General features: G+C 36.8%; 1 protein-coding gene across 6 annotated transcripts in view; it reads right to left on the bottom strand.

Moving 5' to 3' along the window:
* Positions 1-23469, bottom strand: part of OSBPL9 (oxysterol binding protein-like 9) — a 164788-nt gene that overhangs the window by 8916 nt on the left and 132403 nt on the right. For 4 of the 6 annotated variants that reach the window (XM_010849699.1, XM_010849714.1, XM_010849729.1 and 1 more), the window contains 7 exons: positions 19441-19479; positions 15623-15713; positions 14381-14485; positions 11485-11644; positions 6201-6313; positions 5951-6069; positions 561-646 (listed from right to left, as the gene is read on the bottom strand). In XM_010849699.1, the coding sequence (XP_010848001.1) occupies positions 561-646; positions 5951-6069; positions 6201-6313; positions 11485-11644; positions 14381-14485; positions 15623-15713; positions 19441-19479 (713 nt within the window). The remainder of the gene's footprint in view (positions 1-560; positions 647-5950; positions 6070-6200; positions 6314-11484; positions 11645-14380; positions 14486-15622; positions 15714-19440; positions 19480-23469) is intronic. The other 2 variants (XM_010849722.1, XM_010849706.1) reach the window with 1 other exon arrangement.

Below are 23469 nucleotides of genomic sequence, written 5' to 3'. Positions count from 1 at the left end.
TTACAAAGAAAATGCTCCTGCTACCAGTGAAAAGCAATGTGAACTCACTCACCTCCTCATAAATCAATCTCACCTTTAGATTACTCCTGTCCTTTATACATATATTGAATACTGCAATCTTTGTATTTAAAATTTATGAATCAATCTGTAATCTGGACACTGGACTATAAACTCCTCAAATGCAGACACTGCAACTCTTTCCCTTTCCAGCTTATAATAAAGTGTTGACAAAAAACAAGTGTTTTAGAAAAGTTTGTTAAACTCAAATAACTGAACTTCATCAGAATGTAGTATCAATAATTTGACAGTGATTACCAATTCCTAGATCAAAAAAAGCTCTCTAAATACTGGCTACCTTATTAATAGGTGTTCAAGATTTTTTAAGGTGTTCAACTTGGTTGCCTAACAGTATCAGCAACAGAGGCATCTAATACAAACAAAATATTCAACACCTTTTTTCCTCAGAAACATTTGAAAGGCAAAGGAATCTATCCTGCAAAGGCAGAAAGGTAATGAGTAACATCTTTTAAAAAGTGAAGCTACTGTATCAAGTCAAATACCTCACAAACAGGTCCGGATGAGCAAAAAAGTCTGCATACATTTCTAAAAGAGATCTTCTTTCAAGAATAAATGTTGGAAGAACTACCTGAAAAACATACATATTTGACCCTTGAGAATCAAATTCCACTACAGATATATAAGACTGCTAAGCTGCATTTAAAAAGAAAAACACGTAAATGAAAACAAAAAAAACTGATTCCAATCACAGTAACATCCACCAAGTACTGCCCAGGCATGCTTTTGATACCTACTTCTCAAACTGTTCTTAACCTGCCTAAGGGATGAAAGACAAGAGATTCTGAATGTTCAAATGTCACTTTCTCTGAGCAACCTCTCTTTGGCTCCCTAAGTCAATAATCAAAGTTTTAGCAATAACAACTATGCAGTAGCAACCCTTTGATATCTTTTGACTTTCTGGAGCATCACACACACATTATCTTATTAAACCTTACAACCATCTCATTAAGAAGAAATTATCATCATTTTACACTGGAGAAAGTTCAGTTCAGTTGCTCAGTCGTGTCTGACTCTTTGTGACCCCATGAACTGCAGCACGCCAGGCCTCCCTGTCCATCACCAATTCCAGGAGTTTACTCAAACTCATGTCCATTGAATCAGTGATGCCATCCAACCATCTCCTTCTCTGCCATCCCCTTCTCCTCCCACTGATCTTTCCCAGTATCAGGGTCTTTTCAAATTAATCAGCTCTTTGCATCAGATGGCCAAAGTATTGGAGTTTCAGTTTCAACATCAGTCCTTCCAATAAATATTCAGGACTGATTTCCTTTAGGATTGACTGGTTGGATCTCCGTGTAGTCCAAGGGACGCTCAGGAGTCTTCTCCAACAACATAGGTCAAAAGCATCAATTCTTCAGTAGTTCAACTCTCACATCCATACATGACTACTGGAAAAACCATAGCCTTGACTAGATGGACCTTTGTTGGCAAAGTAATGTCTCTGCTTTTTAATATGCTGTCTAGGTTGGTCCTAACTTTCAAGAAGTAAGCATCTTTTAATTTCATGGCTGCAATCACCATCTGCAGTGATTTTGGAGCCCCAAAAAATAAAGTCAGCCACTGTTTCCCCATCTATTTGCCATGAAGTGATGGGACCAGATGCCATGATCTTAGTTTTCTGAATGTTGAGCTTTAAGCCAACTTTTTCACTCTCCTCTTTCACTTTCATTAAGAGGCTATTTAGTTCTTTTTCACTTTCTGCCATAAGGGTGGTGTCATCTGAATATCTGAGGTTAAAGGTTATTTGATATTTCTCCCTGCAATCTTGATTCCAGCTTGTGCTTCCTCCAGCCCAGCATTTCTCATGATGTACTCTGCATCCAAGTTAAATAAGCAGGGTGACAATATATCGCCTTGATTGCACTCCTTTTCCTATTCAGAACTAGTGGAGAAAAATGAAGCTCAAATGGGTGAGAAATTTTCTCACTGCTCTGTTGTTAAGTGGAATCCAAAATTGGCTCTGTTTGACTTTGGGGGGTGGGGTCTACACACATTCCTCTCTACCACTGCTTCTCTATCATCGTTTAAGTGCCTAAGGAAATTTATCTACTGGATCTGTGTACTTAAGGATCTGTGTCCTCAAGTAAACAATGAGCTTCTAGAATGCAAGAACCATACTTTATTTGTACTTGCATTTCAGCTACTATTACAAACTAAGAAATTTTTAGTAAGTAACTGAGGGAATAAACAAAATGAAGAAGACAATAAAGATGGGATTCTACCAACTCTTTCTTCAGGAGGCTGGGCCCATGAAGAAAAATGCTGAGGGCCTGGGAAAGTGGCAGAGGAGAAAGTAAAGGAAAGAAGTTGGAGGACTTCCCTGGCGGGACAGTGGTTAAGAATCCATTTGCCAATGCAGAAGACAAGGGTTCCCTCCCTGGTCCAAGAAGGTAAGATTCCACAATGCTGCAGGGCAACTAAGCCTATGTGCCACAACTATTGAAGCCAGTGTGCTCAACGGCCCGTGTTCCTCAACAAGAGAAGCTGCCGCAATGAGAAGCCTGTGCACCGCAACTGAAGAGTAGGCCCCACTCGCCGCGACTAGAGAAGAGTCCATGCACACAGCATCAAAGATCCAGTGCAGCCAAAAATAAATATAAGATAAAAACTTAAAAGAAGAAGAAATATGGGAAAAAAGAATAAGAAAGATTAAGATTAATCAATTAAAAAAAGAAGAATTTCATTACAAATAGAGGAAGAGTTTTTGAAGTCTGTATCAGATTAGACATTATTCATTATGGCAGTTGAGCACCACAGTAACCAAAGATTCCTTTAAATGTAGTAATTACTGCAATATTCAAGCACCTGTGGTAAATGCTATGGAAGCAGCAAAGGTTAATTGAGAGAACAATACCAGCATTTAACTTTTAGGTAGAATGTGATAAATATCAGGCTTCCCTGGTAGCTCAGATGGAAAAGAATCTGCCTGCAATGTGGGAGGCCTGGGTTTGATCCCTGGGTTGGGAAGATCCCCTGGAGAAGGGAATGGCTATCCACTCCAATATTCTTGCCTGGAGAATTCCATGAACAGAGGAGCATCCAGGAGATGTTCAATGTACTCTGGAAATTCAGGAGAGGCAAAAGATCATGCTCTGTTTGGGAAACCAGAATGAGGGCAAAGCTGAGAAACAACATGTTGAGGTGGTGCTAGAGAAAAGCCTTAGAGAGTAGGCTCTAACAGAGGGAAACATGGAGACATGGAGATGGTGGTGGGGGACAAGGGGAGGGAGGGCGGCAGAAAATGAGTGTGACAGGGACTGACCAGTGGACCGGTATTGCTGCTGTATATAAAGAGGAATGACAGAACGCAAGAACCTGGAAAGAACCCCTATGGCTCTAATACTTAGCATTTTATTATTAGACTCCTGAGTTTAAATGTTCCTCAGAACACCTATATTCATAGTATACGTATGCTTAAACTGGTGAGTAAGCTTGTTGTAATTTTCTACCACTCTTGGAGAACACGGAGATTGTACATTAGTAAGTAAGACTGCCAAAGAACAGACAGGGCTAAATATCTCAATATATAAACAGCTCTTGCAAATCAACAAGAAAAAGACTACTATTGCCAGCAGAAAAATGAACAAAAGAACAGAACATGCAATTTGAAAAAGAAGACATGGCCACAGACCATAAGTTTGATTTGATGTGTAATCAAAAAAAAATTTTTCCCTCCCTATTTAAAATTTTTCTTAAGATCTCTCATTGAACAGATCTTCTTCATTGTTTTTAGCACTATCTGGGTACATGCCATTATGTCAAGTTGCTGAAACACTGATATAAGTGAGCTGGACTAAGCTGTCTTTAACCTGGGTTCAAATACTTATTTTGGTGTGAGGAGGCCATAGAAAATGTACTCAACATCTGAAAGTTTCTGTAAAAGGAGGATAATTATATGCCCTGCTAAGTCTTAGGACTGTTTTGAAGACCAAGTGAGGTAAACCGGATGTGACTGTAGTAATGTTTCCAAACACTATGATGTATTTGGAGAATAACTCTTTTTAGAAAATATTTGAGGTGAGAAGACATTATTATAAGTAGGAAAGTGACATAAGATATTATTGTAATAATACTTTGAAATGCACAAGGGAATCAAGATTTCACAATCTGCTGACAACCACAACCATGTATGCCAATGAAGATTTCTAAAATATGGAGTAAGTTAGCAAAAATTAACAAACTTTTAGTGGCTACAAAACCCAAACATGGAGCATACAGCAGAGGAAGCTATGAGAGGCAAGAACTACACACTTGACTGCAGCACATCCTTCCGGCTGCCTATGCATATCCCTACCGAAAGAAGTCTGATTCAGTTCAGGTATAGGCTATAGGTTGCTATGAGTCACAAGGCCCTCCCACACCCCAAGGGGTGAATGTAGATTAATCTAAGCCAATCTATTAACCTCCTTTGCCAGTGACTGGCTTATGCTTGCACACTGGCTGAGCTTGGGTCAATGGGATTCAACTGGAAGTCTGACAGGCCACTGCGGAAAAGGATGTTCTCCCTATATCAACAATAAAATTCATGAAGAGAATTATTTTTCCTGCCTTTTGACATACCTGCGTAAGGATGTGATTAACTGGAAGTGTGGCAGTCATTTTGCAATGGTGGGAAGACGGGTCTGAGTGTGAACGTCAGCATGCAGAGGACAGCAGAGCAGAGAGATGAAGGGACCTAGATCGTTTCTCACATTGTTGACCCACTATGAATTCATGGATCCTGGAACTACTCTATTTCTGGACTTCTCATCTCCTGAGATAGTAAACCTAGTCTTGTTCAAGATACTATTAGGTGGCTCTTCCATTATTGGAGACCAAACCCAACCAAGGTAGAAGGTGTAGAAAAGAAATATAAACATCATTATCTAAAATGAAGCTGTATTTCTCAAATTTGAAGTGACAATTCTGCTCCAGCAATTATGCAATCAATCTAATGATCAATGAAAAAATTCTGGAGGCAAGCTCCTGCAAATATTCTCTTACCTAGAACTTTCCTAGCAAGTATGTTTGTTGCACAAATGAATGCTATCCTTGTGCTTCTGTTCTTAGATTTGGGGTAAAAATTTTTATTATACACACTTACTAGAAAGTATTATGGTTTAGTTTATAGATTTTTGAAATCTACGACCAGATTAGAATCTCAGTTCTGCCACTTAATAGGAAGGACTTAGCCAAATTACTTAATCTCTGTGAGCTTCAATTTCTCATCTATAAAATGAAGTTAACAACCATCACCAACTTTGCAGTGCTATGGTGAGAATTAGGTGAAAGGAGAAGGCTTTTAGCAGAGTGGCAGGGATATACACAGGCACCTATCCACCTGTCTCCTGTATCAATCAGGCATTCTGTTTAGAGCACCAAGTTTAAATTCAAATTCAAATCCAGAACCATAATAATTTTATGGCTCAATGTATATCATATAATTTCCCACTCATTACCTGTTCCAATATCCATTTTGTATATGCAAAACCCAAAGGTTATAGAGGAAGGAACTTGCTCAAGGTCAGAGTTTGGTAACAGCAAAAGTAGGCACAGACCCTCTGACCCCGAGATCAGAACTCTGCTCATTTTGATTCTATGCATATACTACACTGCTTTGGGTTTTGTCCAACTACTAACCAAGCCCAATACTACTCCACGCTTTCTCCCAATAACATCCAAATCATAATCTATACATACTATCCCTATGAAATTACCCTAGTTTACTTATGTTATCCTTTATAAAATTCTCAGTTTACTCAGGTACATATATGAAAAAACAACAGTATAAACAGAAATTACGTCATTACACTACGTGTGCAGATACACTCACCATACGATCATTGCGAATCTACATATATACAGTAACAGCAAAACCAAATGTGAGTCTTACCTTCGTAAGATCCATTCCAAGTCTAACCTGTGACAACAGATGCATGATAACACTCTTGTGCTCTTCCACCGACCCTGCCTCCCCTTCGTCATCTCTATCATCATGTGAATCGAAAAGGTCTAAAATAAAACACATCTTCTTAGAGTGGTGTTACACTGGGCCAATCTGTGCTGGTACCAGTATTATAAATGATTTTTTTCAAACAAATATTTTTAAGGAAAAAAAGTTAAAACTCTCAAAGGCTGCTTACCAGCATCGCTTGTTCCATTGGACATAGAAGAATTAAGTGATTCTGTGGTATCTGGACGCTTTAGACTATTTCCCGAACTGCTGTGTGTCAAGACTGAGGCAGATCCAGAGGAACTAAAAAATATTAATCACCTTCTTAAGCTTTTTAAGGAAGCAATTTAAAATCACAGTAAGACGTTAACCTATAAAGCTACTTGAAACCAGTATATGCAGATAACTGACAGAAACAAACTAGACCTTTAAAGTTAGCTGGTTATATACATATATATATGCTTGCTTCTCTCCCCATCAGCTTCCTGTTTTTTGCATGGTGTATGCTCACATGTTGAAAGGCCATGAAAAATTAGTAAGATTTTGCCTCTTCACGTAAGTTTAAAACTTGAATTCATTTTCCAAATTTGTTTCTTTGCATAAATATAAGTATGTCGTAAATTCTTGGCAACAATTTCCAGAACCTCAAAAATGATAAATCTATTAATTAGTCTCAGAAAGATGTATTTTTGAGATCCTTTGAAAAAGCCTACACGGGTAATAACATCTTTCCTAGTCAATAAAAAACCATATTTGAAATTAAAAAAATAAACAAGTATATTAACTTTTACAAGTAAATTTATGGTAAGTGGTATTATGAGCTGATTAACAGGGTCTAAAGAAAGCTCCCTCTGTTATACAGCTCTGATCATAACCTACCCAGGACTAGTATTTGTACATTAATAAAAGAATAATCTAAGTTTACTTATTAAGGGTAAAAATAGAAACCAAATTTCTCATACTGCAGGTATTATTTATAAAATGGTACACACATTAAAGTCTTTTATTGCAAATTTATAGATGTAAAACACCACTGTTCTTCAGTTGCTAAGTTATGTTCGACTCTTTTGTGAACTCCATATACTACAGCCCACCAGATAGGCCACTCTGTCCGTGGGATTTTCTAGGCAAGAATATTGAAGTAAAATATCATTTCCTTCTCCAGCAAAACACATTATATATTCTAATTTAAACATAGTTTGCCTTGATTACTTTCTTTTGATATTTTATTTAATGGTAAGCGTGATATTTTTAAAGAGCAATTTTAGGTTCAGAGCAAAACTGAGCAGAAAGTACAGAATTCCCAAATGCACAACTTCCCCACTATCAACATCCTGCACTTGGTAGTACATTTGTAGCAAGTGATTAACCTACATGACATGGCATTACCACTGAAAGTCCACAGTTTACAGTAGGGTTCATGCTTGGTCTTGTACATTCTATGGATTTTGACAAAAGGATGTTGATAAGTGTCCATCATTGTAGTTATTGCAGAGGATAGTTTCATTACCCTAAAAATCTTCTGTGCTCTGCCTATATTAGAACATTAGTTCACAGAGAAGTTATCATTACGACAGGTCTTTAGAAACTGAATGGTGGAAGGACTTAAGCTTTCAAATTCTCTTCCTTCAGGGAGAGAAATAGTAGATAGAAACTTGACTGGAGAGCTAGAAAGCTAGTGATAGCAGCTGATGACCAGCAGGTGGCACACAAGCTCAATGCCTACAGACACAAGACAAAGAGCATCAATGTGAGAATGGTGGTGATGGTGGCGTAATTGCCAAGTTGAGTCTGACTCTTGCGACCCCATGGACTGTAGCCTCCCAGGCTCCTCTGTCCACGGGATTTCCCAGGTAAGAATACTGGAGTGGGCTGCCATTTCCTTCTCAAGGGTATCTTTCTGACCTAGGGATAGAACCAGTGTCTCTTACATTGAAGGTGGTCTCCTGAACTGCAGGCAGATTCTTTATCGCTGACCAACCAGGGAAGCCTAAATATGTGAATAGGGTCAGGTGGGCTTCCCAGCAGTAAAAGAATCTGCCTGCAATGCAGGAGACCAGGTTCAATCCCTGGGTTGGGAAGATCCCCTGGAGGAGGAAATGACAACCCACTCTGGTATTCTTGCCTGGAAATTTGACAGAGCCTGGCGGGGTATAGTCCATGGTGTCTCAAAGAGTCAGACACGACTGAACACTCCCCATTCCATAAGACAATGGAGACCTAGAGCCAGCATAGTCAATTTGAAGGGATTTACACTCCCATTACTAAAAAAAAAAAAAAAAAAGTCAACAAACACTGTGCTGGCCAAGTTAAATACCTATAGTCCCTACTAGTTTTGGAATCTAGATTAAGGCATATAAGAAAGCATGAAGGTTCATAGATCATATGTTTGTTATGAGGTGGGTACTGGGAGAGCACAGAGAAGGAAGTTTCTAAGGAGAAAAAAAAAATGCCTATGAGCCTGCAGGTAACTTTGTAAACATGCCTATTACAGGTCCAACAGGTAAGCAAGCACTTAAAATTTAAGGAGTACCCCTAAAACTGGGGCCAGAGACTGACTATAAGTGATGTAGTAAGGAGGCTAACCATATCATCATCAAGCTTTCAATAAATATAGTTAGGTTTCCTGAGGATAGATGATTCATTTTGATACTTAATTTGTTCTATGTTTCAAGTAATAGCTAACGTCCCATGAACGAGACCTTAATTATTTTTAAGGAAACAATGATTTAACACTTCAAAAATCAATAATAATCTTTATTTTGGAATATGCTCCCAAATGCCTGTTTTCTTTTAACCTATTATAAAAATTATTTTTCAAAATTAAAGTGAAATTTCCATTGGCAAACTGTTAATAATGGTCTTGTAATAGTTTACTGCCGCACATACAAACATTAAGAAACCAACATGCTAAACCTAACTCTTTCTGCTAAACTAGTCTTCTTGAATTGTGGGCCCAAATCTCTCTTCCTCTCATGTTCGTAACTATGTATTCACCTAATGGCATACATTTTACGTTTCTCACATTCAAATGTTGAATTTGATCTACTATGTAATAAAACTTCCCGAATTAATATAGTCATTTTTCCTCACAAATTTTGAGATTCTGAACAGTTATGGTACAATTACATATGATACTGTATTTCTCAGTTCATGTGCAAACTTAAGAGAACTGAAGTGCTACACAAGATTCCTTATTAAAAGAAACCAAGGTTCAAGGTCTAAGTTTGGCTGATGGTACTCAGCTTGCAAATTCACATATAATCTGTGACCAAATTCCAAATCTGTATTGTATTTCAAAGCAAACCCAAAACTGCAACGATAGCACTTACTCTTTGAGATGCAGGACAGTTGGAAAAAATACCCAACAAAAAGTAAGCCGGTTACATCTACAACAAATATAGGAACACTAAAGCAAATAAATGTTAATTTGCTTTCTATAACAGCTATCGCTTACTGCATACTTATTATACATGCCAGACATTACTGTAAACACTTGATTGACATTACTGTCATCTACATGTTCACGACGACTCCTTGAATTTGAAACTATTATCATCCTCATTTTACCAACAAGGAAACTGAGGATTACACAGGTTAAATAACTTAACCTAGATCACACACCTTTAAAGCAAAACAGATTTAGAACCTATTATTTCTTTCTAAGATTCCAGAATCCAAAGTCTAATCACAGCAACTATATACTAGCAGGGATAAAAAGGACTTTGCTGACTGGCTATCATGTAAGTGGGCTTCTCTGATAGCTCAACTGGTAAAGAATCCGCCTGCACTGCAGGAGACCCTGGTTCGATTCCTGGGTCAGGAAGATCCCCTGGTGAAGGGATAGGCTACCCACTCCAGTATTCTTGGGCTTCCCTTGTGGCTCAGCTGGTAAAGAATCCGCCTGCAATGCAGGAAACTAGAGTTTGATCCCTGGGTTGGGAAGATCTCCTGGAGAAGGGAAGGGTTATCCACTCCAGTATTCTGTCCTGGAGAATTTCACGGATTGTATAGTTCATGGGGTCACTAAGAGTCAAACACAACTGAGTGACTTTCACTTTCTTTAACTATTATGTAAGTGACTTCATGTGTAAAGAAAGGCCTTTTCTGTACAATAGAACATACCTAGCTTTGATCTGACAGTGTAAAATAGGTCAAATGTCACCTAATAAAAGAAAATCTACCATCACTATCTGCCAAAATCTGCCTACTTTGTATCTCTGGAGTCCACATGCTTCCCTCCATTCCTATGCTATGACCTTAGCTCAGGTTATCAACATTTCTCAATTTCCTACCCAGTTTTGGCTGGTCTTCCTACACATAATGCATTCCCACCGCACTCAATTCTGTACAATTTAGACATATTTTTCTTATCTATTTTTCTAAAAGGTAGACCTGACCAGCAGATGCCATCACTTGCGAGAAAATGTTCAAAATTCATCAAAGGCTAAAAGGACTCCCTTCATGACCTGGCCCTTGTCAACCTCTCCTGTATCCTGTATCTTCTTAACCACTCTCCTCAACTTATAACCATACTCAGCCACGCTCACTAGCTTATAGCTTCTCAAAGAAACCAAGCCCCTGCTGCCCCCAGGCCTTTCTTATTAGGGTTCCAGCTCCATGAGAACAACATTTTCCATTTCCCCCTCCTCTTCTCATCCCCATGACCCTTCTCTCTCATCCATGTCTCATCTTAGGATCACATTCCTTCCATCCTCTGTGAATCCTTTCTTCTCAGGACTTCAAAATGCTCCCAATTCTTCCTGGGCTTATTCTTCCACAGCATATTTCACACTGAATTATAAATGTCCGTTTTCCCCACAAAAGACTGTAAGTTCCTGAGGGGAAGGATTGGCTCTTGTTTCACTTCTGTATAAGGTGGCGCTAGTGATAAAGAATCCACCTGCCAATGAAGGAGACACAAGATACATGGGTTCGATTCCTGGGTCTGAAAGAGCCCCTGGAGGAGGACATGGCAACCTGCTCCAATATTATTGCCTGGAAAAATCCATGGACAGAGGAGCCTGGCAGGCTACAGTCCATGGGGTCCAAAGTCCTGAACACATCATTCCTCTACCTGGCTAGTACAGAGCCTTACTTATAGGTACCTGAATACCTTCACTCTAATACAAAACAAGTAGTAGTAACCTCCTCTTATATGAATAATTCCTAGCATCCTCACTTTCATTTGACCCTCTCCTAATGTTGGTTCTATAGAAATAAGGCCCAAAGTTCAATGAGCAATACTGGCATGTTATCACAACTGATGCTAACTTATTCTATTTGAATTAAATCGGGAGTAAAATCAACATTCTCACAGAACTAGCCTTGCTCAGTAAGTCAACTGAAAATAAGCTGTCTTTTCCATTTTTTCCAAATAATTTTTAAAGGAACTTGTTTAACACATTTCAAAATCAAATCACATTTTTAAAAATCAGGAGACTCATTTCAATACAGTTAGTTCACCTACTCACTCTATTAAGCGCTTTGGTGATGAGCCACTCTGATGAAATTCATCTGCATCATAGAATTCATCTTCACTGCTAGAGTAAGAGAACTCTGGGACTGTGTTTGGAGACAAGTTGACATGGCTTGGAGAAGTCAGACTGCTACTAGGGGGTGAGTGGCCACTGCCTAGAAAGTTAAAAGAGTTTTAAATTAAGAGACAATGTTGGTAATAGAAAGGAAGATATTAGGAAGATGGGGTCAAAGCAGACTTATTAAAATCAAGCAAAGAGTTAAGTTGGCAGAAGTCCCTGGACTATTTGTAAAGAAAATCAACATTTAAACTAGACAAAGAAAAAGGCAAATCACATTATACAATGGGACACAGCCTTCTAAATAAATGAAAAAATGTGATGTCTCTTTGGTAATCATCTGGGGTTCATTGTTTCATAATAAAAAATAACAATGAAAGTATCAAACAGAATAGTGAAGTATTGAGAGCAATTTAAAAAGTATTTATTGAGCATCTAAGGACTCTCAGGCAATTTATGCCAAACTGCTACTAATGTCTGGTGGAGAGTAAAGTCACTGCTGACAATCTAAAAACCAATGCCACACTTCTAGAAGAAATAAGAACAGCAGCAATAAAAATGAATCCAGAGCCACCCATGGATTTTTAGCCCATTCCACGGTCTACGCTTCAACAGTTATGAGAGAGCACATCCACCTGCCACACTCAGTTACCATGTTCACAAAGATATTTTTAAAACATAAACATAGAAAGTTTGCTGCCTAAATAGGCAAAGCTTATTATGTGAATGCCAGAGATAGTTCATCTTAGCAAATGACTGTAAAATCTTTCCTCACCCACCTGCCCTGCTCCATACCAGCAATAAGATGGGAAATAAATTTTCCCTTATTGAAATAAGGGGGGGGGGGGGAAGTCACAGAGAAAGGAAGAAAGAGACCAGGAAATACAAATGATTAAGTAATATGCAAATAGTCCTGGCAATCACACAAAACTGAAAATGTATTCAAGAAGAAAATGAGTTAGAATGGGAACTGCAATCCAGAGAACTGAGTTTTCCTTATGAGAAAAAACTTTTTATGTATTAGTGACAGAGATGAAGGAAAGAAAGATGAAAATTTAGGCTGAAAAATCAAACAAGACATAAACCAGAAAAGATTTCTTTAAATCCACCTACTCTAAAATGTTATATTTTTATAATGCCTCCTGGAATAATTTATCCTAAATTATTTATCATTATTTATAACTAATTAATGACTCTAAACTTCATGTACATAAAAAATGCAAACTTTTTCAAAGTTTGTAACTGACTAGTATTTTATATTTCCAAATGGATATATTTTGGCTATTTCAAAATTCTAATGTAATTCCTCTTTATAAAAAAAGAAACACAGATACCATTTTTAAAATGGCAAAGTGTAATGATATACACAAAAAAGTCAGCCAAACATGTCAACCTTATTATTCAAATTGCTTATCATCACTTTACAGTTTCAAATAAGAGAGCTCTTCTTGTTGCTTGCTTTTTCCCAAAATTAAGAAGACATATGGTTCAGGCTGTTAAATACTAAAAATCCAAAGTAACAGCATCAGCATCTTTACTAATTCAAATTTCATACTGGGCTAAAAATCACAAGGTAGCTTTTCATTATTACACAGGAAATTCCCACCCAGGAAAGAATCTGTGGAGCAACAGCAGGAGCTCATCTCCCATGTCCTTCATGTGGTTTTGATTTTGGCCTCCAGGTGTAATAGGGACAAAAACCAAGTGCTCCCTTGAGTTTGGTTCAACTGATAACTCAACATCAACCTGCTTAGTTTTAAAATAAGGAATAAATCTATACTAACATTGCTAGTATCCTTGTGAATCAGAGAAAAAAATAAAGACCAGGAATCTAAACAAATTAAGAAAATGCAAATTAAATCAAGTATCCTTTTATGCTTATAAAATTGGTGAAACAAGAAAATGCAAATTAAATCAAGTATCCTTTTATGCTTATAAAATTGGTGAAAAATGTGACCTATAAATCTATCTATAAAAATACATTATGTGCCCAAGCTGCTGTTCAAGAGTATTCCCTGAAATACTGCTTATAACAGGAAATTACTGTAATCAACCTAAATGTCCATCAGCAGGAAAACAGCTTGAGCAGCTGTAAAAAGTATGCTGCAGACCTAAGTGTATAAACACAGAAAGTTCTCTAAATGGTTCTCGGTTAAATGAAAATTGAGAAAGTCACAGAACCATATGATCTCATTTAGGTTAGAACAAAAACAGTAATAAAAGTATGCAATACAGGTAGACATGTACACACATGTATGCAAACAACAAACAGTAAAGGAGATTTACAGCTTTTGTTCTCATACTTCTGTATTATTTGATTCCTTTACAATAAGAAAGTATATAAATCTAAACTGAGCAATTTTTTTAAAAAGTCAATACATATCTTCAAAATAAATCTCAATAAATACACAAAATTCTGCAATAATTTATTTCATATAAATTATCAGTTCAGTTCAGTCGCTCAGTCGTGTCTGACTCTTTGCATCCCATGAATTGTAGCATGCCAGGCCTCCCTGTCCATCACCAACTCCTGGAGTTCACTCAAACTCACGTCCATCAAGTCAGTGATGCCATCCAGCCATCTCATCCTCTGTCGTCCCCATTTCCTCCTGCCCCCAATCCCTCCCAGCATCAGAGTCTTTATAATTATTATTAAACTTGTGGTTCAATCACAAAGCTAACCACTTCATGGATGGAACTATAAAAGTAAAACTAAGGTATCTCCAACGCAAAATATACCACCTTTCTTCAATCTTTTCCCATCAGTAATCAAAAACAAACCTCAAGTGTTAATGGGCAGTTATGAGAAGTAAAGGAATCACACAATCTGTACCTGTACTATTTGGTGTTGGAGTCTGATGATGTCCCAAGGTTGCTAATACAGGTCCAACTGGTAGAGAAGATGGACGCTGCTCTGACTTACACAACTGAGTAGGTTCTAGGAGATTTAAGACGTGAAATAAGTGAGAGAAAAAGCCAAACACAACTTTTAACTACAACTCTGTGGAATTCAAAATCTTAAAGACCAGTAACTTTTGAGACTATATTCCAATAAGTCACTTGTCATGCTGCCACTCCTTTCCGATGCCCTATCCTCTTTAAACTCAATGATGGTAGGCTACTGAGTACTGAGACACTAGGTGGGATATCAAGGACTAGTCAAGATAGGCCAATATCTTAGCACAATTGCTCTGTACAGCCAGCAAATGCTTCTGATGATAAACTGTTTCCTCCCCAAGGATGGGCTTCCCAAATGGATCAGAGGTAAGGAATCTGTTTGCCAATGCATCAGACCTAAGAAATTTGGGTTTGATACCCAGGTTGGGAAGATCCTCTGAAAGAGGGTATAGAAACCCACGCCAGTACTCTTGTCTGGAGAATCCCATAGACAGAGGAGACTGGTCCATAGGTTGCAAAGAGTTGGACACGACTGAGCAACTTAACAGGCACACAGCATGCACCCGAGGATTAAACCACATGTAAAATCTAAAATGTGGCACAGTACTTCCTCTTTAGTCTCATGAGATATTATGCTCCTAATTTTCTCCTAAGGAGAAAAAATTCCTAAAAAGACCTCACATACTTGTAAGTAATTTTAAAAAGAATTTTTTTTCCCCAGTAAAATTTCTGACTTAACTTCATCACCAATGAGAACATTTCACCCAACAACTGAAATGTTGGATGCCACAAAAAAGTACACTTGTATAATTCAGAGTTATAAAGAATACACAAAAATAGAACATTTCAAGTAGATCAAGGTATATTATGTTTTCCTTGGTAGCCATGAATCCTAGGTCATAGGATTCAGTCCTATCAGCTAATCCAAGTAATCATGTTCGTCTTCCATCTCACTTTGAAAACCAAAACCTTTTGAATTGTATTTAAAAAGCTCCAATCCCCAAAACAGTATCATTTTTTCCAGTTCATTTTTGGCTGTATTTGTGTGTGAGATTCCTTTTACTTTTTTTTTTTTAAAAAGAGCTCTTCAAGATTACTACAACTGCCATTAAAAAAAAAAAGATTTTTTTTGTCATTAATGAATCTGTGAAACAATTTTCCAAATACTATACTATACCTGGAGGTAAGACAGTCTGGGAAGGCATTGTGTTGACCACAGGTTCCAAGGGACTAGGTTGATATATTGCATCCACAGGATTAATAGTACTCTGAGGTAAAGAAACACAGTATAGTTATTTTTATTGTAATTACCCTTCTGGTGTTGACCTTCCCAAATGTATGAAATGCCCACATTTCTGACAGCAAAGTCCTGGGAGCAGCTATACAGACATGTTGGTCAAATTTCAAAGAGGAAATAAAACAACTTTACTATACAGCAGGCTAAGAGTTTCTTATAAAAAAATTTCTCAAAAAGCACAGTAAGGAGGAAAAATGAATCACTCTGTCACATAGAAAGGTGAAGCCAAATGAAAACACATGGAAAGAGTTGTAGAATGATTTCAGGAAGCCAAAACAATAAATTCTCAATTCAGCTCAGTGCTTCTCAAATTTTTAATTCAACACAAATATCAAAGTGGGGAGAAAGGCTCTTTCATTGTTATTAATGAGCATTATACCTACGACGCGCTAATACACTTGCACCACTATAACCTTATCTTTACACCCCATACTGTTGCCACCTTCCATCAGTGTGTATCGCACTGTACAGGCATCTAGTTCTACAGTAACTAAAGGCAAAGAAACATGTCTCCTCATCGGTTGTTGTGGGGAAGAAAGCTTTTTTTTTCTTGAGGATTTAGAAGGAAAAAAAATACTCAAATATGTAGTTACATTTGAGAGAGAGAGAGAGAAAAAAAGTCTAGGTTTTCTGACTCCAAGCCAAGAAACTATTTTGCCAGCATAATGGTATTTTAAAAACAAGACTCCACAGCTTCATGATTTTTTTTTATTTGGAGGAGGGTGAGATTTTAAACCAAGGTCTTTGTCAAAGTAAAGTTTAAATCCACCATTTAGAAGACTACATTAGATAAAACCCAAGAAATAAAAACTTAAATTCTTCAGCTTTCCTTGATCTGGAAAACTAAACTTCAAATATATATTAGGTAGAGCTTGTAACAGAAAATACTAAAATATAATTAGAAAAGATGTATTTTCACTGATGAATGAGCTTCAAAAGCATTTGTGAAAATTTAAAAGCACCTAACAATGGAAATTGAGATAATGGGAAAGTTTCTTATAGCATTCTTATTTAATACCTATGTTAATTTTTTTCTTAAATCCCCTCTCTGTATATAGAAAAATCACTAAATCAGATCTCTTAAATTAAGTAATTTAAACACAAGAATTCTGTCACAACAGTCTACCTACCATAAATATTCTAGGCCTAAAAAATAAAGGACACAGAGAAGAAACTCTGAAAACAATACTTAATAATTTGTAAAGTGGGGAAAGTTCCAAAGCATTAGGAAAAGCACAGAAACAGAGACTTAGAACTTTAATTCCTAGAATCCTTGCTCTACCAGTGACCTGGCAAGTCTAATCTGCTGTGGGCCTCACCTTCCCAGTGTATAAAATGAAGACATATCTGGATGCTATGGTCTCTAAGGGCTTTCTAGTTATTACTTTAGGACTCTTTTTTCAGATACCAGGCTGGGCCATAATAACTAAACAAGTGTCTCAACAATCCTGGAACTGTCCTTAGAATATATTTCTTATTTTTACATAGTAATTTTTCTCTAAAGGGACCCAGGTGGTTTAACAAAGGCAAAATCCCACTTCTAATACTTTGAGCCACAGGAACAAGAACATGCTGCCTCCTTATTCCCACCTATTACATTAATGTAAGTAAAATTTATAAAGACACTAAGAAATAAAATAACTTTGGAAAAATGGACCAGAATTCTATCTTTTGAATGCAATGTCCCGTTTTTCAAAAGCCTAAGATTAGGCTTGTCAATCCCACAGAACACTTTTAGACTTTTTAAGATGTATGTTAAAGGTACCAAATATTTCTTGCTGCTGTTGTTAACAGAAAATACAACTATTCTACACATATCTAACCATCTGTGATCGATCAACTTCAGGCTAAAATATGTCAAATAATATTCTATGCTTTGCTTTAAAAAAGAACGTGAAGAGCTTGAGAAGTGCAAACAAATGACAATCCCGAGCCCTCATCTGTTGTTAATGTTAATAAAGTTCATGCGATTCAATACAAAATATATTAATTATATAAGTGAAGTCGAAAGTGAAGTCGCTCAGTCGTGTCCGGCTCTTTGCGACCCCATGGACTGTAGCCTGCCAAGCTCCTCTGTCCATGGGATTTTCCAGGCAACAGTACTGGAGTGGATTGCCATTTCCTTCTCCAGGATTAATTATCTATACATACATGTATATATAGCTAACATTTATTGAGTATTATGTGCATACTATCTTACAACAACCCTCTGAGGTAGAAGTCATTTTTCTTTATAGATGAGGAAAAGAAGACTCAAAGGTTAAGTAACTTGCCTGTAGTCACAGCTAGTAAGTGGAAGGGCTACGTCCTAGCAGTCTGGGTTCAAGGCCTAAACCATAAACAACTCCTCTTTAAAAAAAACAAAACAAAACAAAAAAACCCTTAAGGAAAAATGCTATGGTCCCTAATCAAATGATTCAAATATGTCTGTTTTCTATAAGTTTAGATTTTCTATGAGTATAAACTTTCTAGATGTTTTTAAACTGCAAATAATCAAACATTTTTGGTATGCTTTATAAAACTTGTTTAACATAATAAAAAGTAATTGATTTGCTTGGAGGGAAAAGAGATAAAAATAACTGCCATCATTCATTTTCCTTAAGGTGTTAGGGAACCATGAAATTCTAGACAACTTACATAGTCTTTTTCCATGAGGCTTATAACCTTAACTGCTATCTCAGGAAGAGGTATATTATACTGTATTGTGTTTATATCACATAGTTCTATTAAATCACCAGGGCTCAAACCCTGAATTCATGCTGTGAAGAGAAACAAAAATTTCAATGTGTTTAATTCAAATTTTTAAAATGTTTCTCTTATCTCTGTTTTCTCAAGAAATATGTAAACAACATAGACATCTAACTTGTTATTCATTTTAAAGCAAATAAAAAGATAACATACTCATCCTTTCAAGTATAATCATAAGATGGTTTTGAAGATTTACAAAATGAGTTTGCAGACCTCTGGCATTTGTAAAGCCTCAAGACTAAAAAAAGAGGTTGCCTCATGCTTCAAAAATATAGTCTGAACACAAGTCACACATTTATCATAAAATCAGGGAAGCTTAAACTGCAAACCTTCAAACTCTAACTTTTATTTCCAATAAAATTTTCTTTTTGGTGGGCAAGTTGAATATAAGGGAAGACTAAAAAACCAAGGGGAGGCAAGAAGAGAAAATGGCTATATGTGAAAAAATTCACATTGCAACCTGCTGCTACAAAAAAGCAGTATACACCACAGCGGCAGTGACAGCTAACACAATACACAAAATCTAAAAAGAAAAAAAAAAAAAGAAACCTATAAACATATAATTAGATTAAGATATGTTTCAGTACTGTGCCCCCTACTTTCATTAGAAACAGTTTGCCAAGAAATGTAGCATTGTGAGTTATGCAGTATTTAGTCATAAAAGCCGCATTTTTACACCATGATTAACCCGTCAAATTAACACATGCAAGGTGATTCAATGAGAACCAATACTTAATTTTAAGATCTAAATTTCCCCTCCAAATGATTGCTGAAAGATGGCCAACTGTAAGAGCTCAAGGAAAATTGCAAGAATCAACAATAGACAGCAGTGAGTGGGTAAAAAGAGGGATTTGTGTTGAAAAATAAGTGGAAATTCAGGCTTCTCCTGACATAACTGGTTATTAATGCTCTGCAGAAGTAAAGTGGAATAAAGATTAGATTAAACTTACTATAATTCCATCTGCGTGATTCTCCGCAATACACTGGTCCTTAAGGAGAAATGTTAAAAATATTAACTTCATTCTTTCATTTAAGTTAACACCTTGTGTACTCTCTTCCCTAGTAAGAAAGCTTATTTTACTGTGTAAGCAACAATGTTAGAAAACTACTAATCTGTTTCCACTAAGATAATTTCACTTGTCCATTCCTAGCCAAACAGAATTCTAACCAAAAACATGGAAATTATTTTTCTATACAGGCATTTAATTATTTGTAGAAATATCCTATTGAACTATACAGTCACATTGATACCAATGATTAAAGTAGATACATTAATTGAGGATTAAAGGTCCTAAATACTTCTGGGTTTAACTTTATAGCAAATTATTCCAACTCTCCACACCCCAATCTCTTACTGTACCTTAAAGATATGACAATCATAATTACTATAACCACAGAATGATGATATAGGGGTTAACACATACTACCTGGCAGATATTTTACATACAGCCATAGACCTCAGAGATATTCCAGTCCACCACAATAAAACAAATATCACAATAAAGCAACTGACACAAATTTTTTGGTTTCCCAGTGCACATAAAAGTTGTATTTACACTATCCTGCTAGTTTATCAAGTGTGCAGCAGCATTATGTCTTAAAAAACAATGTCCATACCTTAATTTTAAATACTTTATTGCTAAAAAATGCTAACCATCATCTGAGCCTTCAGTGAGTTGCAGTAGTAATATCAAAGACCACTGATCACAGATAGCCATAACAAATACAGTAATAATGAAAAAGTCTGAAATATTGTGAGAATTACCAAAATGTGACAGACCACAAAGTGAGCAAATGCTGCTGCAAAAATGACGCCAATAGACTTGCTCGACACAAGGCTGCCACAAACCTTCAATTTGTAAAAGGTAGTATCTGCAAAATGCAACAAAGCAAGATATGTGTGTGTATTAATTCACCTATTCCACCTATAACTCTATCAAGTAGGTACTATTATCATCCCCCTTGGATAGATGAGAAAACTGAGAAAGTGTGAGAAGCCAGGACTCCAAGACATATAGTTTAGTTCCAGAACTTATGTTCCTTAAGACTCGTCTCTCCTCTCCAAGGATGTACTTAAGAAGTTGGTGGAAAGTTATTGAACATATTTGTTCCTGTAACTATAATCCATCTATTAGTAATACAAAGACAATATATTTAGCTTAAAACTGTTAATGTCTCAAATCCATACTATCAGGAAGCTTTCAAGTTTTAACAGAAATTGATATTTGGTTTTAGTTTTAAAGTTAACAGCCAAGTTACATCTCATTTATGTTCAACTCTTTAACTATGGAGTTTACTCAGAATTTACAACATTGAAGGGTCAATCAAGAACAATTTAAAGATTAGGGGATAATTTTTTTTTAAAAAAGCATTAACACAGCAGGCCTGAAAGAGCTATCCTTAGAAAAGCCTGCCTACAAAGTTGACCTTTGGCTGGTGTCTGGAAACTTGGATTTTAGGAGGGTTCCCAGCACCTAACTATCATAAGGGTACCTCACTGTGCCTGAACTGCTTAAGCAACCCAAACGGTTGATTTATGCTGAACACCTGCTTTCCTTTGGGGACTCTGGAATTTGGTAAGTGCAAGGTAAAGGGTGCTTACAGGACAAGACCCCAATAAAACCTTTGGGCACCAAGTCTTTAATAAGCTTCCCTGGCAGACATTTCACATATGTTGTCACAATCTGTTGCTGGAGGAATTAAGCACACCCCTTGTATGACCGCACTGAGAGAAGACTCTTGGAAGTCTGGGCCTAGTTTCCTCTGAATTTGGCCCCATGTGCCTTTTTCCTTTGCTGATTTTGCTTTGGCTCCTCTGCTGTAATAAACTGTATCTGTGAGGACAGCTACATGCTGTGCCCTCCAAGAACATCACCAAACCCAGGGGTGGCCTTATAAACTGCCAACACAATGCATACTTTCTTTGTATATCCTTGAGAATAAAAGCATGTTGATAAGTACGTAATCCATGCTGGGATTTGCACAAGTAAATTAACTATATATTTACAATATCCGAAGTTTCAGTAATTCTTAATAGAGGCAGTTGAAAATAAAATCTTGAGAACTACAGAGAAAGGAAAATTTTAAAGTTTCTTGCTCAGATGTTATTTTATTTTACTTTTAGTTTTCTACTAACTTCTAAACATTAAATTGATTTTTTCCAAAGAATTTCTCAGAAATACATGTAAGCGGCAATAAAGTGGAAAGAAACACATGGGGTAGATTAAAATTTCCAAAAATGGTCCCAACAAGAGGTAGAGTTCATGGCCCCTATCCTCAAAACTTTGTGATTGTCTCTACCAATAAACATAACAGAAGTGACTACAACTTCTGAGACCAGGTCACAGAAATGCCTTGTCTTCTTGGAACCCAATCACCACACTGTGAGAAAGGCCAAACAATTGTAAAAAGAACTATGTGGAGGAGAACCTCAGCTGCAGCTCAATTTCCCAAGCACGTGAGTCAGTCATCTTGAAAGTGCATCCTCTGGTACTCCCCCTGCAGTTAGGCCAACAACAGGCACTGTGTGAAACAGAAACAGGTCATGGGGCCTACCCAGATTACCCCCAGATTTGTGAGCAAGATAAATGACAGCTATTTTAAGACAGATCGGGTTTGTTATATAGCAACACATTATTAATATAGTATATCATATTATCTTAGAAAACCACCACTTTTACTTCTGGTGTAATTTAAATAAACTTAAATATCCAGTTTTAAGATAAATAAGTACTAGGAATGTAATGTACAACATGATACATGTAACTAACACTGCTGTATGTTATATATGAAAGTGGCTAAGAAAGTAACCTTAAGAGTTCTTATCACACAAAAATTTTTTTCTATTTCTCTGATTTTGTATCTAAATGACATAATGGATGCTCACTAAACAGACTGTGATAAACTTTTATGATGTATTAATAGTAAAGTCACTCACACCCATAACTTACACAGTGCAGTCTCCTGTATCTCAATAAAACTGGAAGAAAAAAAATAAATATCTGACAATTTTTCCCTCAAAGTGTTCTCAATAATAAATGCTATCTACAGGGTATTTTAAGGCAGGGTAAACTATTTTTGTTACTGTTTTGCTTTATCTTTCAAGGCAGAGTCAAATCTAGATGAACCTACAGACTATTAAACACCTTAGTACCAATCCATTCCCATCATGAACTTAAGGAATTTTGTTCTACTATTTTAAAGGGTTTATAACACTCATTCCCACCCCCACCCTACCTTTCTTTTTAAAAATTTTATTGTTCTTGTTTTGTATGTAAACCACAAGTTGCCTTTTATCAGGGTCAGCTAAAGCTCAATTTCAAGTACTACCGAACCAGAGATTCAATTGAAATCAATGTGAATTATGTTAATTAAACAAAGAAAGGATCTAATGCTACTTCCCACTTAGATTATAAATATGTTTATCTGATTTTACATCCCTCATTCCTTAACACAATGGATATTCTCTTCTTTAAACAAACCAACATGACTGAGATCTGGAAATGTGGTCATAACAAAAACACCAGCACAATATAATTTGGGAAGACTTTTGACCAGAATTATAGACTCCAGATGGTGACTGCAGCCATGAAATTAAAAGACGCTTACTCCTTGGAAGGAAAGTTATGACCAACCTAGATAGCATATTCAAAAGCAGAGACATTACTTGGCCAACAAAACTCCGTCTAGTCAAGGCTATGGTTTTTCCTGTGGTCATGTATGGATGTGAGAGTTGGACTGTGAAGAAGGCTGAGCGCCGAAGAATTGATGCTTTTGAACTGTGGTGTTGGAGAAGACTCTTGAGAGTCCCTTGGACTGCAAGGAGATCCAACCAGTCCATTGTGAAGGAGATCAGCCCTGGGATTTCTTTGGAAGGAATGATGCTAAAGCTGAAACTCCAGTACTTTGGCCACCTCATGTGAAGAGTTGACTCACTGGAAAAGACTCTGATGCTGGGAGGGATTGGAGGCAGGAGGAGA

The sequence above is a fragment of the Bison bison genome, unplaced genomic scaffold (assembly GCF_000754665.1).
Source record: "Bison bison bison isolate TAMUID 2011002044 unplaced genomic scaffold, Bison_UMD1.0 scf7180017851016, whole genome shotgun sequence".
NCBI classification, from domain to species: Eukaryota; Metazoa; Chordata; class Mammalia; order Artiodactyla; family Bovidae; genus Bison; species Bison bison.
This window is presented reverse-complemented; position numbering and strand designations above follow the sequence as displayed.